The 17,617-nt window shown below is 52.2% G+C and overlaps 2 protein-coding genes across 2 annotated transcripts; one reads left to right on the forward strand and one right to left on the reverse strand.

The window, feature by feature from the left end:
- Positions 1-7,187: 7,187 nt before the first annotated feature.
- Positions 7,188-9,723, reverse strand: TGME49_222390 (hypothetical protein). The gene has a single exon (XM_002370017.2). It carries the CDS (start codon positions 8,814-8,816, stop codon positions 7,866-7,868), a length of 951 nt encoding a protein of 316 aa, XP_002370058.1. The 5' UTR covers positions 8,817-9,723; the 3' UTR covers positions 7,188-7,865.
- Positions 9,724-10,019: 296 nt separating this feature from the next.
- Positions 10,020-16,729, forward strand: TGME49_222400 (hypothetical protein). Its single transcript, XM_018779969.1, has 6 exons — positions 10,020-11,139; positions 11,489-11,623; positions 12,300-12,467; positions 12,901-13,305; positions 13,634-13,667; positions 13,919-16,729. The coding sequence occupies exons 1-6, from the start codon at positions 10,806-10,808 to the stop codon at positions 14,724-14,726; spliced, it is 1,884 nt and encodes a 627-aa protein (XP_018638317.1). The 5' UTR covers positions 10,020-10,805; the 3' UTR covers positions 14,727-16,729.
- The last annotated feature ends 888 nt before the right edge of the window (positions 16,730-17,617 follow it).

Raw genomic sequence — 17,617 nt, forward strand, 5'->3', positions numbered from 1 at the left:
CGAGGTTTGGCCTCTCTTTGTCGATGCCGCTTCTGATATAGAACGCTACCGGAGGCACAGGGGAGATTGTGTTTTCTGCCTGTGATTTACCGTTCTTTTAGACGTTTTAACGGGAGAGGGAGCGAGCTGGACCTGGGCTGCAGAGCCGCGGGAACACTTAATCTCGCCGTTGAGCACCTCTGCTCAAGATGAAGAAGGCGACTCCAAATGCGCTCTCTGCGTTCATCTTCAGGCGGCGTTTCTCGATCGCTTAAACTCTTCTGTGCGGTCTCTTTACTTCTGTCAGTTGAGGAAAGGTGCGTCGTGTCTTGTGACTCTGCGTTTGGAAAGGTCTGCGGATATCCATCTACTGTCCAAGACCGCTTGAAACGCCTGTAGTCCTCCTCGTGAGACGCAGAGCCTCTGCAGACGAAGTTTTTATCGGGAATGGGAGATCGAGGCAGAGACACATGGGTACAGGCGACAGCAACGGCGAGAGCACGAAGGAAGTGACAGATAAGAGGTGAAGGGACACTCGTGATTCACCGTGAATGACCAACGCGGTTTTACGGATAGTAAGCTCAGACCACAGTTATATTTCTAGGACACCGGAGCAGTCTGATCGTGAGGAACGTTCTTCGAAACAAAGTGCTAGTATCTCAGCTGTCTCATGCAACCCAATGAGGCGACGGTCACAGCAATCGTCAATAACTTGATGGCCTATAGCTCACTGTTGCAAAGAGACCACGAGAGCGAACAGCATATGCGCTCTTACATCCCCTTCTACAGCCCATTCAACACTTTCGTATGCAGCCCCAAATGGTGGGAGACAATTTACACTTCCACCGAGGGGAATCTCTGGAGTTCTACTTGGACAGAAGTGAATATCAGTGTTCTTTGAACGCTGTGCAAGACGCAGACAGCAAACGGATCTAGGAAGGATGCCCTGACACACACGCCAACACCTACCCAACGGACACACTCCTAGTACGTGCATACGTAAGAAGCTCAATATAATACCAACCAAGATTACAACAAAGCAAAGACATGAATAAGGTGAAGAACCTGTATGGCACATGGGCAAATTGAGCTGCGGACTTAGCACTTTGCACTCGATGGATCGATGGTGTTCCAGCGGCCTCCAATCGGCGTGCACTCGCCAGAAAAAGCGTGTTTTTCCGTGAGAGAAAGCTGCCTGCCGGAGGGTGCTCCAGAAGCCTCTTCAGCTTGGGTTCCAAGTTCGGAAATGTGAGTGAGAGGGAAGAGGATCGAGGTGAGCCACTAATGTCCGCGTCTCCTGTTTTCTCTTCCTTCTCTCGACTTTCTTCCTGCTCTTCCTCTTTCATGATATTTTTCTCCCCGGGTGGCGTGTGTCTCTCTGAACTGCTTGTCGCTGGGTCGACCACCCGTTCTTGGACAGGCGAAACGGAAAAGAAACAGGAAATGCAGACGATCCATTTGAACCCCAGAGAGAGAGAACGAAGAAACAATTCCTTGCCGCAGTGAGTGCACAGATGTTACAGACTGTGTCGCAGGATACAAAGAAGACGAAAGCTGGGAGGGTTTAGGGTAAATCTGGACCGCGGCTCGAGCGCTGAGAAAGAAAATGTCAAAAGTTAGAAACTGGACATCCACACGGAGATCTAGAGGCGTAATGCTGAGAGATGACCCCGGAAAAGAAGCAGAAAGAAGAAGGAAAAGCGAGGAGGAAAGAGGTCGGAGGAACATGAGGCAAATAGGATGAAACTCAAGGCCAGGAGAGCGTCAGCTGCTTTTTAGGATCAGTGGGTTTTGAGAAGCTTCTCCTAACACCATTAGGACTTCTTTCGTTCCCACTTCCTGTTTTGGCTTATCCCCCCTTTCTTCCTCTGCCTTCTGTGGTAAACACCCTTACTTTACCGAGGTCACGCAACGAGAAACAGAAAGGATCTAGAGTTGTCAAGTCTACCAAGCGACGCCTTTCTCTGTGTCGCCCGCGTCGGACAAAACCACACCTCAACAATGGAAAACAAACCTCTAGCATGTCTTCTGCCCTCAGAAGAATGTTCGTGGAAGGAGAAGATTTCTTAGTTGTTGAGTTGATTGCTCTCGTCTTACTTTCGGATCCGTCTCGTCGCCTTCTGTCTTCTCTTGCGGTGTCCTGTGTGATGAAAGTGGCACTCGCGTCCTGGAGAGCGAGAGGCCTTTGTTCGTTGTCGTCTTCAATGGCGAGGATCCCGGCTGGGGTTTCGCCTGCGCGCGTCGCTGTTTCTCGGGGACAAGGAACATCTGATCTACGGAAACTCCGAGCAGCGTAGATGTCCTGCTGGCAACAACTTTTCTCTCGAAATGTTAGAGACAGACGCGGAGGGACCAACAACGCCTTAGAAGGATCTTCACCCAACTCGGAACTCGTCGCTCCACAGCGAACCTAGACGAAAAAAGTAATCAATGCTCTGCAGGACGGCAATGCCTAAATTTGTTTACTCGCTTTGAGGTGAAAATAAGGAAGGGAACCTGCCCTGCTTCTCGAAGAAGGGATGGTGAACGTTAAAGACACTTCCATCAGAAGCCACACAATGGGTAAGGAGCCAATCACGTACGTCCACACACACTATATGCATATTTGAACGCATGTTTTGGTTCGAGTAGGCGGATTTGTTCGTAGTCGCACACAGATTTGTTATCACGAACACGTGTATTTAACAGAAACACTCAGAAAAACACACATGCGCGATCGTGTTAAAATCCTCATACCGATGCGACTGCTCACACCCACATGAATTCCTGTGTACTACCATGATGATGAACTCGCACATGTATATACATGAACATGATAATAGAGTAATATATATATATATATGTATAGTTGTTTCGACATGTCTCTTCAGGTACCCCCGTCTCGCCGAGCAATTTGCTTTACCCGGTTGACTCTTCTTTGAGCTTCCAAAATAAACCTTTTGAGGGTACAGTACTCTTCACTTGGCTTGCCCCTCGCTGACATCGAAGTTGGCGGTGTATCTTCGTCGAACAGTCTAGACTTGGCTTCACCGATGGAAAGCTTCATCTCTCTGTGGTGCGGAGTTGGCAGACGGACCCATCTTACCCTGCCCGCTGGCACTCCCGGATCTTCGCGGAACACTTTGTCGGTCAGCTTCGCGAAAGAGTCTCTTCTTTGGCCGCTAGGACTTCCCAGTGGAGGCTCTGACGGCGCAAGCCCGTTCTGTCAAGAAACAGCCGACGTACACCAGATACATGTAGGTAGAGACGTATAGAAGTGTTCTTTGTTTCCTTCTCCCTTTACAGGTGTCAATCTATCGGTAGGGTTATATAGGAGAACAGAGCGTACCGTCTAAGTGCGCATCTCAGCTTCCCGCTCCTCGAACAAACGTTCGGCGATTTTGTGAGGTCTTTCTACGCTCGTTGTTTCTACTGCATCTGCCTGTGCGCGTCAGAGAGGCGGGTTCTGCTTTCTCCTCTACTTGATACGCGAAACAGTGCTCTCCAGTGCCCGACGGTTGATATTCTGCCATCGGTTTTCCATGCAACATCTGTGACGCTCACGCGCTTCTTCGAAGTGATACTCATCACAGGTTGCCCAATGGGAACGTAAGGCTTCGAGGCAACGGAGTGCCAGCCGCCTCGTGGTAAACGCTGCCGCCTCTCGCTGGCCCACTTAGGGTCGTAACCTCGGATCAACATTTGGTCTGTCCTTTGAAGAGGAAAAATCGAACTCACATGCAAAGTGGAAACATCCATACTTGCCATGAGAGTCTCAGATACCTCCATTCCCGTAACACAAGGTCGCAAGTTTTTCTCTGTCCCTTGACACACAGCACTCAAACACCCTTCTACGCGTATACACGTTTATGTCCTGTAGAACGGAAAGGCAGGTGTCGACAGCTGAATTCGTAAAGCAGGTCTCGTTTTAGCATGCTGCAGAGCCCTGACATGCATTTCTGTAGGCACAGATAAAGATATGGGTATAGGTATGTTTGGATTTCGTTTCTCGTGGTGCCCTCTTGATTATCGTTCCACTCGCTTCCCTAGTCTCTCTATTTCAGTCTCAGCCAGTAAAAGCCTTGAAAGACCTAGCCTGATGCCAACTCCTCAGACGCTTCGGCCTTTTCCTGCAAAGGGAAATTCTAGAGTCGTACCTCTCTTCGAAATGATCGAAACCACCACACGGGAAAGCCGCCTCTTTTCGTGTCCGCTGGTTGCATTCGACTTCAGACAAGTTCTGAATCTAGAAACCAACCTATAGCGACAACCGAGTGTGCATGCTACATCGCAGCCACGCTGGATCTTCTTCGGATCCGTTTGTTTTGTTCCCGACGTGGTTACGACGCGGGAAAACTGTCTATCACACTTAATTGTTAACCTAAAAAGCGGCTGGGGTTGACGGAGCGACAACGCTCTGCAAGAAGGAACATACGCCTTAGCCTCCTGTGTCACGCTTTGAAACCGCAATTGATGATTGGGGAGAGACGCGTGAAACGGGAGATTTCCCATTTTGCGGCGCTATCCCCGCAGCGTTCCACTGTCGAGTGTGAACTTCGCTAATAGGAGCTGACCAACCTGACAGCTCTTCGTGCAAGCAGCGTACCTATGAATCACAAGTGCATTTGCTCGTGTTTCTGACTCGGAAGGGAGGATCTCCTCCAAGGCCTGCTGAGAAGGGAGAGAAAAACTCTCGCTCTGCTCAGCCTTGGGGTCGAGGCCCCTAGACAGCCCTCGTGATGACACCATAACGATCCGAGCACTTTTACCTTCCAGGAGAGGGTCAAATCAGTCACATTATCATGCCAAGCAGCCCATAATGCATTTAGGGGGAATGACATGCATTTCACGACTCTACGTTTATGTTTCCAGTCATGTCACATTTATACATCGTATCACGTGTCCGAGTATCGACATGAAATCGACACGCCAGCACACCCTCGTGACTTCGCGGAAAACATGCGTTTTTGAGGATGTAATGGCGTTTCATGTATGGTACTTTGGCTTCTGTAACACATTTCAAGGTACGAAGTCGCTAGGGGTTTCTTTTGCGTCGCCGGTAGTCAAGTCTTTACACAAGAAAGCTAGATGCGACCTATAGAAAGGCAGGAGACAGATTGTCTCGTTTGCTTTGTTCGGAGAGTGAAAACGGTAATGGCACGACAATGTGGCCAGCGACAACAGAAACGTAAAACTGAAACTTTGGTTGAGAAACGTCTGACACCCTTCGTTCCGTTCCTTGACTTCCAACAGTTGACGCAAAGGTACGCGATCTAGCGGAAGTGTGCCGCGCTGTTAAGAAATCATGCTTTTCCAGAAGAGACGCCAAAAACGGCAAGGCGGCTTAGTAAAGTGACATTTTTGAGGTTCTCAGAGGAGAACAAACAGAATCGGATCGAGAGAACGCAGAAACGCCGTGCTTCTGTTTCCCCAAGTGTGAGGACTGTACGTTCTACAAGCTTTGAAAATTGATACCTAACGTTCGACAAGAGATACTGTATTCTTCCCTATCTCCGGCACTTGGCTCCTGATCGCGGTTTTCTTAGAGCAATCAAGAGGTAAACGGCGGCGTCCCTTCATGTTGGTAATTCGTTGCACATGCAGATATACGCATTCGCTTTGTATCCTCTTACTTCATGCACATGCAGAGAGGTTGCAGCAAATGTATCCGAAAGTCTACTGAATGTGGGGGGCCCCAACCAGCAAGCAGACCAGGACGAGCTTCTGCGAAAATCTCAAGTCACGAATGCCTTTGTCTAGAAGAGAAGTTCTTCTCTTTTCATGAAAAGGGTAATGCCCGTCTATGTGCCTTTATGTGCCTACCCATCTGCATGGATCCTATCTGTTGGTATAAGGACTCTGATATTTTTTTTTCAAACCACTACGGTACAAAAGCATTGTTCACCGGTGCAGCTGCGCAAGGCTCGCGACGAGCGTTTGGGAATATCGATTGCTGAAAACTGGCATGGATAGGTGTGTGCACCTAGGACGCGAAACCATGTTGTGTGCTTCGCTGGCGGTCGTTTTTGACAAGACTGAAGCATATACAACCACAAACGAATCTTGGTCCTACCACAAGTCTAGCAGTGTCCGTCCTGCACATTAAAACGTGAACTTGACTCTGGAAAGGTCTGTCTACCGACGATCTAGCCAATAACTCAACACACTTGACGACAGAAACCTCTGGATTTCCCATCGGTTCCGTCCGCACATAGACTGCCTGGCTTTACAAGTTCCCTTCCGCACGGCTCCCTTCACAAGGTATTTCTCGATTCATTTCAACACATCTGAAGACTTTTGTTCTTCGCACCCTTTCATGGCAAGCATTCAGCAGGCACAACAAAGACGACCCGCCGCGAGCGGGACCGAATACATCCCCACTATTCGGTCAGCAGCAATGGGCTTGCACAAAACACTAAACAAGCAGCTTTGGCCCGTCTGCACGCATAAAGGAATTTCTTCCACCGTCAATGTTACTGACACAGGAAATCTCGGAACTAAGGCAAGACGTGCACGAAGAAAATGTGCGAGAACCTGTGAGAAGTTTTCCCGCTGGTCACAGCCGGCCCAGACATGTGAGGTGGCCTACACAATAAAGATGTTCACATAGACTATTCGGAAGTGATATCTGCTGCTCTAGTTGATGTTAATGGCGTTTCAAACGCTGCAGCGCTCAGAAAGGCCTGTTCCAGACCTTCCCACGCAGCGCACATTCTAGTTAGTTCCCATCGAACTCTAGACCGATCTCACAGCCGGAAACGCCTGTGCCTACTTTCGATGGTAGGGAACGACTTCTTCTCCTCTCCACCGGTTTCCGGCGGGGAACAGAGCTGTGCTCTTCACTCTGCACATCGGCTGTGTTGTTCATTTTTGCCAGGGAGTCGCTCCAGAAGAAAAACGATATGCGTATCTGCGTCTGCTTCGACACATACTGATACGGCGGGTCTAATGCGAAGACGGTTTGTTAAATGGAAACTTATGAACGGCAAAGAAGTAAATCGTGCTCCCTCCTGTCGGTGTTTCGTGAAACGCAGTCTGTGGTGTTCCTGCTCTTGGCCGAGAATCCTTCCTCTGCTGGTCAGCTGACTGCCTGCCACACGATGTTTTGATTCGTTTAGCCTTGAGCCAGAGGCGGTTCTTTTCAGTTTTCACCACGGTTTCCGCCGTTGACCCTTTTCCCTGTTGTCTGGCATGAGAGAAATCGAGGACACGAACTACGATCGACCGTCACTCCAGTGAAAGAAGCCCACATTTTAACTCCACAACTCACTTCCTGTCGTCCCCCACATCGAAAAACATCTGGGAAGAAATATCAGGTACACATATCGAGGTGCACCGAGAGAAAGATATATATTTACATACTGATGTAAACATTTATGCCAATATATATAAATCTATATATATATATATATATATAAATCGTGTGGTGAGTTTAAATGTACTAATCCGCATGCGTAGATATCTGCACCCATTTTCATTTGCGTTCCTTTATATCATATGTATTTAAAAATGGGATTCGTTTTCTTTGCAAAGAGCACCACAAAAAAGTTCCAGTCACCGGCAGGGCGGGTACATACTGGCCAAGCCAAACACCCACCGTACTCAGAACACAGGTCCTGTGAGTTACTGACACAGACGCTACCGGAACTTGCAAACAGGGGCGCGCGCCCGTTCTTGAAAAGAACCCGTACCCGATTCCGCATTTCCCTTCAAACAAATGCAATCGAAACTCGACACTGACACGCCTTTTCGTCAGCTCCACCTCCGCCTTCGTGTCGCCTCCTCCGCCTCAGGTGTCCATACACGTCTCAGTCACGTCCTGAGTCAGAGGAGCGGATCGACACCCCCCTCCCTCCCCTTTCCCTTTCGCTTTTCTCGCACAGAAACACATCCTAGGTGTATCGGCCCTAGTTCTTTTTCGCCAAGGGGTATTTTTCTTTGAGAGCCTCGATTTTGTCTTGGAAGGTGACGTCGTAGGGGAAGCGCGGGAATTTCTCCCCGTACACGTTGCTCATTTCGAGCCAGCGCGTGACATCCTCGATTTCGCGGATTTCCATCTCCAACACGTCTACGCCTTGAGCAGTGAGGAAGGCAAACATGCGCTGGCGGGGAGGATACTCCGGATTCACTCCCTTCACATACAGCTCCCACCAAGACCAGTGGAGCCCCGCAGGCGGCTGCGGCGCCTCCGGCCCGTACTTGCTTCCTGACTCGCTGTCGCTGCTGAACGCTCGGGTGTACGCACACCTCAGCGGCAGCCACAGTCGGAGGAAGGTAGGGGCTCCCAGGACGGGCAAGCGACCTGGCGCGAGGGCCGACGGACCGACGCCTACAGAAGAGAAACGGCGGGGAAGCGAAGGACTTGAACTTTCGCTTCTGTTTAGAGTGGCGGCTCTGCCCTCGGTCGACGAGCACGCGTCCTCTCCGTTTCCCCCTCTTCTGTCTGCTCTCGTGTGGTCGGCTCTCTCGCGAACTGGAGCAGAAAGACGCTCGGCGCGTCTGCCCGAGAGGTGGAGGCAGAGGAGCCGCGCACAGCCCTCCGAGAGAGGAGGCTGAGGGGATTGAGACGGAGAGCCAGAAGAAGAGACACACGGGGACGCCGAGGAAGAAGAGGAAGTGGACGCAACAGAGCGGGGAGAAGGGGAAGTACGAGCACCTGAGGCAGGGGCAACAGGCGTTTTTTCAAAGGACGATACCCCCCCAGACAGCGTGTTCCGCCAGCAGGTTCTTGCGCCCTTCGACACAGAGAACTCAGAGAGACAAGAAACACAGCGGGAAGAAGCGGCAGAAAACCTCACCCAGACGGCACTGGATGCCGGCGCGTCCTTATATAGAGAGACTAGTCTGAACGAACTCATTTTGAAAAGCAGTTGGTCAAGCAAAAGAGCAGAAGAGGAAGAGAGGGAAAAGGAGAAAAGAAGGAAATCAGTAAAGAGAGACAACCGTCGAAAAAAAAAACACCCTGGGGTTCAACAAGCGTCCTGTGGGAGAAACCCAACGAGGAGAGAAGGGCCAACACGACTCAGTCTTCCTCGCTCTCCGGCACAAACATTCACCAACTGAACAACACTACACATACGTTTTTGTGGAATGCTAGAGAGAAGCACGCATACATGCGTATGTGTAGCTTTGATGCGTTGAGACGATGTGCGTTCCCCTCGACTTGAACAACCAGGAGGGGAGCATGTGGCAAGGGACAAAGACAAGTGGAGGAACTTGTGAAGAAAGAGGAAAAGAGAACCTGAAGGAGCTACTCCGGCTGCAACTTGGACGAACATGTGCGAACTCTTCTCTTCCTGTACAGGGGCAAGAGAGGACGAGAGCCGGTGCGCTGCAGGAGCACCGACGCTGTGAGACGAAGGGGATCTGCGGTTCTGCAGAAAAAGCAACAAGCCATCGCGTTTTTTGTGTCTGCTGTTCCGCCCGAGTGTCAACGGCGCGAATCGTGCCTCCTGAGCTCGTCCATCGACACAGATTTGACTCTTCTGACGCCTCTCATAGGTTTTCGAACTACCGAAAGCTTCAGGATCGAAAGACACACAGTCCGTCGTTTTTTCTAGGAACACCGACCTCTCTTTCCCCTCTTCACTCGCTAACCTTCCACTTCGCAACGAACACGGTCTCACACGTTCCTTATGACTCCCGCGCATTCGTCGAAAAGAAGGAAGGTTAAGCCAGACAATGAAGGCTATAAAACCCCCAAACCTCCGCCGAGACAAAGACAAACAAATGCCACCAGACCTCGCTTTGCTCGCAGACCTGCGCCCCAAATGCGTGGCTTTACCTTCGGCTCTTCTCTCTAGCAGCCATATGTCGCGGGAAGCTGGTCTGGCCTTCCTTCTTTGCCAGAGACAGCTCGCATTCTTCCCCTCGACGCCCCCCTCTCGGCTTTTCTCTCCCCTCGCTCGCGCTGCTGCTCTTTCTCTTGCCCGAGTGGACGGGCGCTCAAGGGTGCAGATGACCGCGGGGCCTCTGCACCTGCATTCTCCGATAACCTGGCGTCCTGCGGGGCCGGGATCTGCGCGTGGGTGCTCTGCGTCTCTCCATTTCAAGACCTTTAAGCAAACGCCCATACTGGAAAGTCCGCTTCTCCACTCTTCGTTTCCGACTGCGGCCCTGCTCCCTGAAGAATCTCAGTCACTCAGTCGCAGCACACGGCGGTGACTGCCTGCGTCCGGCAGTCGAACCTGACTGGAAAATTCCAACGCCGGGCTGCGTGGTTCGAGTCCGCCGCCGCGATTCATCCGGCGAAAATCCGAGTCAAACCTGGAAAACTTGTCAGTTTTCGTCGAGAAACAGGGAGGCGTGTGCGAGCGGACGCGTGTCTGTCGACGCCTTTGCGAGGAAAATTCACTGAGTAACGCCAAACAGAATCCCGAAGCAACTTCGGGTTTGAATTTGCGGAGTTTCGAGAGGAACGCAACGTTCGTTCCTCGCTTGTCAGCTCGAGAAAGAAGCGCGACGACGGCCGGCGAAAGCGGGAGGAAATCCCCTGCTCCGTTTCTTTTGCACACGCTTCGGTTCGGTGGTGCAACGAAACGGTGACTCCGTCCACAATCCTAGGACAAGTGTCATTTTCGCGAAGCCCACGAGTTGGGGATGCCTCGAAAGAAAGTAACAACTCTGCACGCAAACTCTCTCTCCGTCGTTTCGAGTGGAACACCACAATTCTGACCGCTGCGCGAAATACTTCGACTCCCCTGTGCCACGAAGTCTCCGGTGTACGTACACCTGGGAGGTCGCCCCGCATCGCTTCCGGTCGTTTGCTCCGCACAAGCCTCTGCGCCTGCCATATTTTCCGCCGTGTTTCTCCGCGTCTTCTCCGTTTCTTCTTCTCTGCCTCCACCATGGCTGCTGCCGTGAGCGCTCCCGACTCGGCTGGATTCGCCAGCGCGTACTTGGACGCCCCCGTCGCCGGCGAGAAGCTCGCGAAGCCCGGAGAAAACGAGAGCTTCTACTCTCAGAGCGAGGCTCGCTCGTCGCGTCCCTCGATATCCGCCTCCGACCGCGTCTCCGCAGGGCCGCAAACCCTCGGAAATCCTCTGTACTCGGCTGCTTACCTCCCAGGTTGCAGACCTGAAGTCGTTGCGGCGGCAGGAGAAGCGCATTCTTCGGAGGAGGCGAAGACGGATCTCCAAAACGTCTCCGTCACCGCCTTTGAAATGGCAGACAAACTGGCGAGTAGGTCGAAGGGTCGCAAATCCACTACCTCCTATACTATATATATATATATATATATATATGCATGTGCTGCAGGGTGCCGCACCTGTTCGTATATATATATATATATATATATTTTCTATATATGGATGCATACATGTCTGACAAAGTATCGCTTTCTGTGTTTGAATGCGTCTTCTGTTTTGCTGCCGGGTCGGTCGTGGGTGACCTCGAGTTCCTCCGTTCACGCATTGCGGCGTCCTTGTAGGGGGCTCTTTGCTGACGTCTGCCTTTTCGGGGGATCTGTGTAAGTTGCGCCACAGCCGTTGCATGCGACACAACGCTTTTTGGGTGCGTCGTGCATGCGCAGCGAACATATACGAATTGCCCCACCAACTGCGCGAAGGAGCTAACGTGATTCAAGAACGTACACACTCAACCGCTCTCCAAATCGTGCACCGTTTCGGAGTGGAGGCTTTGGTTCTTGTGGCCTATAGCTTCCTCGGTGAGTCAAACGAAGTCGAAAAAGGGAGGCCAGACACCGTTGCGAATGTCTTTTTGCTTATGCACGCACGCGCACATATACATACATATATATATATATATATATATATATATATATATATGTATGTATGTATATTGATGGACGAGAGGGTACACACGGCGAGCGTTAAGATGGAGCAGCAGTGCCCGGAGAGCGACAGGCGGGACTCTTTTGGGTCGATGCAAGCGACTGCACATTGGAGTGTAGAGGTACAGGCCTCGTGTGTTTGCGCGCGTCTCCCGAGACTCTGCAGGATTATTGACAAATGTTCTCTTCAGCGTTTCTCTGATCTGCTTCTGAAAAACGTCCATACACATATTTATATATATTTATATATATTTATATATTTATATATATAAATATCTATCTATCTATCTATATATATATATATATTTATATGCATATGTGGATGTGCCCGGATGTGTGTCTGCATACTTTTGTGTTTCCAGTGAAGAGATTCGTGTTTGCCGAGTATCTTCATGCACAAGTGCGGAGGGCTCCCTGTGATGCGTTCAACTGTCTCGTGGACAAGTCGGAGGAATGTTTCGTTTATCCGACATGCGCGTCAATGCGCATGAACTCAAAGGCTTTTTGACACTTCAAGAACTTTCGGTTGTCTTTTTTGTCTCTCCTTCAGGCATCGCGACGATGATTGGAGTGACGTTCGCTGTTCACTCAAAGGGATACTTCAAGGGCATCCCCCACGGTTTCCTCAGCTGGAACTCTTTCGTCGCGAAGAGCATCGTCACGGGGATTCTCTATGGCGTCTTCTCGCGCTTCCTCCGCCACAGCTTCTCGTACTGGGGTAAGACCCAACACAGTGGGGGTGCCGCTGCATGCGAACGAACTGGAGGACCTCGTGCGTCTTTTTTCTTCCAAATGTCTCTCTTCTGCACCTTCTCCGTCACACTGTCTCCCTTTCTCTTTGCGTTGCTATGTCCCTCCTCTGCGTCTCCTCTTTCCACCTCTCCCCGCATTTCGCTTCCTTCTCTCCTCCTACCGTGTCCTTTCCCAGGTGAGGGCATCCTGGGCGACCGTGGCTCTCGTGCTCCTGTCTTCTTCTCCTCTTCGCGTTTTCGCCTGTCCTCATTTTCACCCGTCTTCCAACTCTGTCTCGTCTTCCTCGTCTCGGCTGTCTCTACAGCCTTTCTGCTGCCTCTTGGTGGCTTTGGCGACCCGCGACGTGTGTGCGTCCTCGCCCTGCGTGACTTGGTTTTTTTCGTGTGTGTTTTTCGCAGACAAGCGCATCGAAGCCCACTACGAGGCCGGCTCCTCTCCGGAGGTGATCGACAACATGCGGCAGATCTTTTCCTTCCTGCTCTCGCTGGGCGGCTTCGAGGCCTGCACCTGCCTGTTTATTGTGCAGCTCTTCGGATCTTTCAGCTTCTGCGCTTTCCTCTTCGTCGTCCCCGTCGCCACTCTGCTGAGAACAGTGGCCCGAGCGCTGCTTCTCGACTATGTGCGCAACGAGGGCGTCTCTCTCGCGACTCTCTCGGCGCTGTACACCAGACAGCGCCTCTTGGGAGAAGCTGGGGAGGCAGCGGAGCCTCAGACGCATGCAGACAGGCGCCAGAGTGGTTTCTTGACGAAGGCGGCGCTCTGCATGCTCGAGGGACCTCTGAGCTTCTTCGGCCCTTGCGAACGTGAGAAACGCGTTTTCTAGAGAAAGCTTGCCAGATTTCCTGAACCATCACCCGTTTACCTCCCTGCCCACTGGAGTGGAAGCTGAAAACGCACAAACAAGCAGGTTTCGGCGACGAAGAACAGGAAGAAGAGGCGTAGCTTTTAGGGTCACAGAAAACAGGTTGCAAAAGACACTTACTCACTTGCCCATATGCTACTCGGGAGACTCGAGCGAGGGAGAAAAGGATCTCGCAACTCTTTTGGGATTCCTCGGTTTTTTCCGGAGTCTGTCGAAGAGCCTGTTTGAAGCACCTCTCGCTGTCTGCGACGATGTGTCTCTGTTTTCAGTCTACGACGAAGACCGCGCTTCGCTCGACGTCGGGTACGAACTACGTTAAATGGCGTTCCGTAAACATCTCGTTCTCCCGCGCCCTCTTGTTGTCGCTTTGATGTTCGCACCGTCTCTCCCTTTCTCTCGTCTCTCTTGATTCGAGCCTTGATCTGTTGTTCTCTTGGCCGCCGACTCTCGCATCAGCACCTGCACATGGGGGTGGAACACAGAAGTCGCCCCATCCACGCATCGAAGCAATCTTTGTATGTTGCTCCTTTTGCTTGCTTTTTTCTTCTATCCAGAGCTTCTTCGCTGCACTCTTCGCTGTTGGCGCCTAACAACGAAGCCGACTCGCACTCTTCGTCTCGCGTCGCGGGTGTGGCGACTAGCTTGCGCCAAATTTCCTTCCGCGTCTCCCAGGCTGCATGCCACACCGTCGACGGCTTCCTCACCTTTGAGTTGTGCGCCGTCCTCTCGCTGCTGATGTTCCAGTTCAGCCTCGCGCGGTTCTTCCTCCAGAACGCGCTGGTCTTCGCCGTTGCATGCGTGCTGGCCTCCCGGGCCGCGGAGCTCATCGACTGCTTCCTCCCCAGCTGGGGAGCCTGCCAGGTGGGGCGCAGAACCTCCCGAAACTTCCTGGAAGAAGAGCGAGAGGCGGACGCGCTGGAGCAAGGAACGAGACACGCATGCAGTGCCGGCACTCAGGAGAACGTGAAGAGCGGAGAGGGGTCGCTCTCCTTCTCGCCGGCGACGACGAAGACTGCGGGCGTCGACGAGGAGCGAGAAGCTTCCTTCTCGTCCTACTACCAGATCCCTGCGGGAGAAGGCGCGAGAGCAGAGAGAGCGCATGGAGAGAACGACGCGCACAGCCGCGACAGATTCTTCTACCGGGAGACGGACGAAGCAGACAGAGATAGCGCGTTCGACGAGCTCCGGAGCGAAGAAGACAGCGAGCCGAGAAAAGCCGGACGCCAACAGATGGTCGACGAGGCAGAAACGGGCGTCGCGTCCTCGTGGCTGAACATGATCCTCGCTGCGGCGAAGCCGACCGGAGAAGAAGGAGATGAAGAGGAAGACGGAGAAGAAGATGGAGATGCAGAAGAGGACTGAGCTTCTTAAGTGTGTGGGGAGAAACAGTGCCGGGCGCGCATCTTGCTGGGCGTTTCCGTCCATCGAATTCGCAGACATCACGGCAATCCAAAAGAGAGAGAACACCCGAGAAGTCTCCATCGAAGGGGAAGACTGCAGAGAGGAGAAAACGAAAAACAACCCCCACATGTGGACGTCGGGCATGGGGCCTGTCGTGGGTCTGGAGAAGGCGATGCTGCGCGGCCGCTGTGCGAGGCACTTTGTTTTTTTATTCTTCGTTCAGCTACAGGGGCAGCGGCGGCGTGTCGTACTCCGGGTGAACAGAGAGCGGAAGACGCGAAGCCGACGCGCTGCCGAACGAGAAGCTGGCGATGCACGGGAGGTGTACATACACCTCGCAGGCAAAGACCCGAAGGCGGACGAGCTCCGACGGCGGAGCAATGTAGGCAAGGTTGCTTCCTCAGAGAAGCGGAAAGACAAATGTGAGATTTTCGAGCGAAGAAGGGCAAAACCTGTGTGGAATGCGCCGAAGGAGACTGCGAAACGAAGCCCAGAGGACGGACGTGATATAGAGGACGACTCTCGCTGTGGACGGAGGAAAGTAAATCTCGTCAGCAGAGGTTTCTCTGCCGGTTTCGGAAAGGGACGATCCACTCGAGAAGGACACAGTGACAGAGGAAGAAATGAAAGACAGCCGCCATACCATAACCGCCTGGCGTCTGGGGTGTCTATATACACTCCAGACCGAGGGGGGCTTCGGATGTACAGACATCGCCGGCTTGAGATGCGCAGCGCGTTGTGTGTGCGTCGGGGCTTCGTTTCAACTGAAACGAGGGTGCCGAGGAACGCATTCGTCGAGCAGCTTTTCGTTCATTCGAAGAGAAATCGACGGCGTGCCATGGCGTAGCAGAAGAGTCTGCGGACCGAGGAGGCAGAGACTTTCTCGGCGACTCGGGACCTGCCGGCTTTTTCTTTGGACTTGCAAAGAAACAGAGCGCAGGGAGAAGACGTGGAAAGTGACCAGTTAACGCAACTTTGCGGGAGAGACAAGGAAGTGGAGAGACACCTAACAAAAAGACCAGAGGTGTGAGGAGCAGCCCCGCGAAGACGCAGTGGAGAAAGTCTCTGGACGTCCCGGTGTACAGCGAAGATTCGAGAACTGAAGACAGTGTGTGAGGCCGTCCATGTCCCGGGCTCAGGCTTATATCGCCAGTCGACAGCGTGCGTCAAGTTCCTACCTTTCTCGCGTTTTTATTATGCCCCCCCCTCCCCCCCAGAACGAAAAGCTTCCTGTTTGAGCAATTTTGGAGACTCCCCCGTCCACAGTGTACAGTTCACCTCGCATGGTATGGGGTAGGCGCACCTGAATTTTCGGGTGTGTACCTCCTTCAGCCGAACTGGGTGACCGTCCTTGAGGTGTGTCTCGCGCATGTCTCGTGCTGCGTGTGACGCGCCTGGATCGCTGCCTGGTATTCATCTTTTCCTGTTTTTTCGCATGTCTGGCGCGTCCCGGCGACGTCGTCCTCCCGGTGTGAGACCCGGTGTCTCCTCCAGCCTAGGGGGGAGGGGAGGGGAGAAATGACTACCCAAATCCTCCCCTTCAGTGTCGCGGCGTGTAGGATCTGTACAGTTCGTGACCGGGTGTCCGATGGGAGGTCCGAAAAAGGCAGACAGGAGAAGACCGCAAAAGGACGCGTGGGCGACTTCCAATGCACGCGCCTGCGCGGGAGTCTGTTTCTCTGCTGTTTCTCGTTTTTCTCGTTGAGAGAGAGCGCACAATGCAGCTGAAAAGCAGCAGCGTGTTCAGAGGGGATCGTAGGAATTGAGGCATTGTCGATTTCTGCCGCGTTCCTTCGAGTTTTTTCAGACCACTTTGTTTCAACGCTATGTACAATACTCCCCGTTTGTTTCTGTGGAGGCGACGCATGCGCTCGCACCTTCTTTGTGGCAGTATAGACGCGAGACGTCGCAGAAAAATATTCCTTTGTAGTAAAAGAACCGCCGTCCCTGCAGAAGACAAGCGCATCGACTCTTAAGGGTTGAACTCTCGAAAGACACGTGAACACTAACCTTCGTAAACATAGTGATATATATATATATATATATATCACTATGTTTTCCAGGGAGCGGGCCGTTCCTGTCAACAGCACTATATTGATTCATATGTATACCCATATGCGTGGTATGTGCGTTGGATTACAACCGCGTTCTGTTGACGAAAGACTAAATTCACACAGGCCTGCATATCGGCTACACCACAGCATTTTTGTGAGTTCTTGAACTTGCCAGGACGATTGCTGAAGCTGCAAACTGCCGGCAGGAAGAAGCCACCTGAGCACCCGGCGTTTCGAGTGTACATTCACCCTCAGGAGCGAAGGCCTGGCAAAGGCACCCACGGCATTCGTGGACTTTTCTTGTTTCCAATATGTTAGAGTACTCGAGGGAACGTCTGGAAATATCCTTATTCGTACTGTGTAACAGAGAGTCGCGCCTGAGTTGTTCTCCGGTACTGGCTGCCTGTCGACTCGCATGTGGCTCGTGAGTCTCTCAACAACTAGCGGAGTGCTTGTGCGCTGGTGGCACAAAAGTGTGCCATCCAGTAAGGTGCGTGGAAACTGTCCAGTCACGAGAGAAAGCGCGACGAAGCGAGGAAATCAGGAGTACTTGACTCGAGTGAAATCATGGAAGAAGGGGGTTCTAGCGAGTCGAAAGTGAACGAGGAAACACTCAAAGAGAAGGGCGACTCACGGGACTGTTCGACATTCAGTAAATGCCTTTTTGAAGTCGAAACACAGTTGTTACGTCACTCACAGTTGCTGCTCCACAGACACACAAATCGAATCTTCGAAGGTCCAGGGGAGAGGAGCTATGTAGATACAAGTGTAGACGCATATGGACAGTCTTGGAGAGGA

The sequence above is a fragment of the Toxoplasma gondii genome, chromosome II (genome assembly GCF_000006565.2).
Source record: "Toxoplasma gondii ME49 chromosome II, whole genome shotgun sequence".
NCBI classification, from domain to species: Eukaryota; Apicomplexa; class Conoidasida; order Eucoccidiorida; family Sarcocystidae; genus Toxoplasma; species Toxoplasma gondii.

Coding starts and splice junctions, on each gene's coding strand:
- TGME49_222390 (XM_002370017.2), bottom strand. CDS start 8,816: ATGAGTTCGTTCAGACTAGTCTCTCTATATAAGGACGCGCCGGCATCC.
- TGME49_222400 (XM_018779969.1), top strand. CDS start 10,806: ATGGCTGCTGCCGTGAGCGCTCCCGACTCGGCTGGATTCGCCAGCGCG. Junction 11,624..12,299: donor TGTGGCCTATAGCTTCCTCG/GTGAGTCAAACG, acceptor TCTCTCCTTCAG/GCATCGCGACGATGATTGGA. Junction 12,468..12,900: donor CCACAGCTTCTCGTACTGGG/GTAAGACCCAAC, acceptor TGTTTTTCGCAG/ACAAGCGCATCGAAGCCCAC.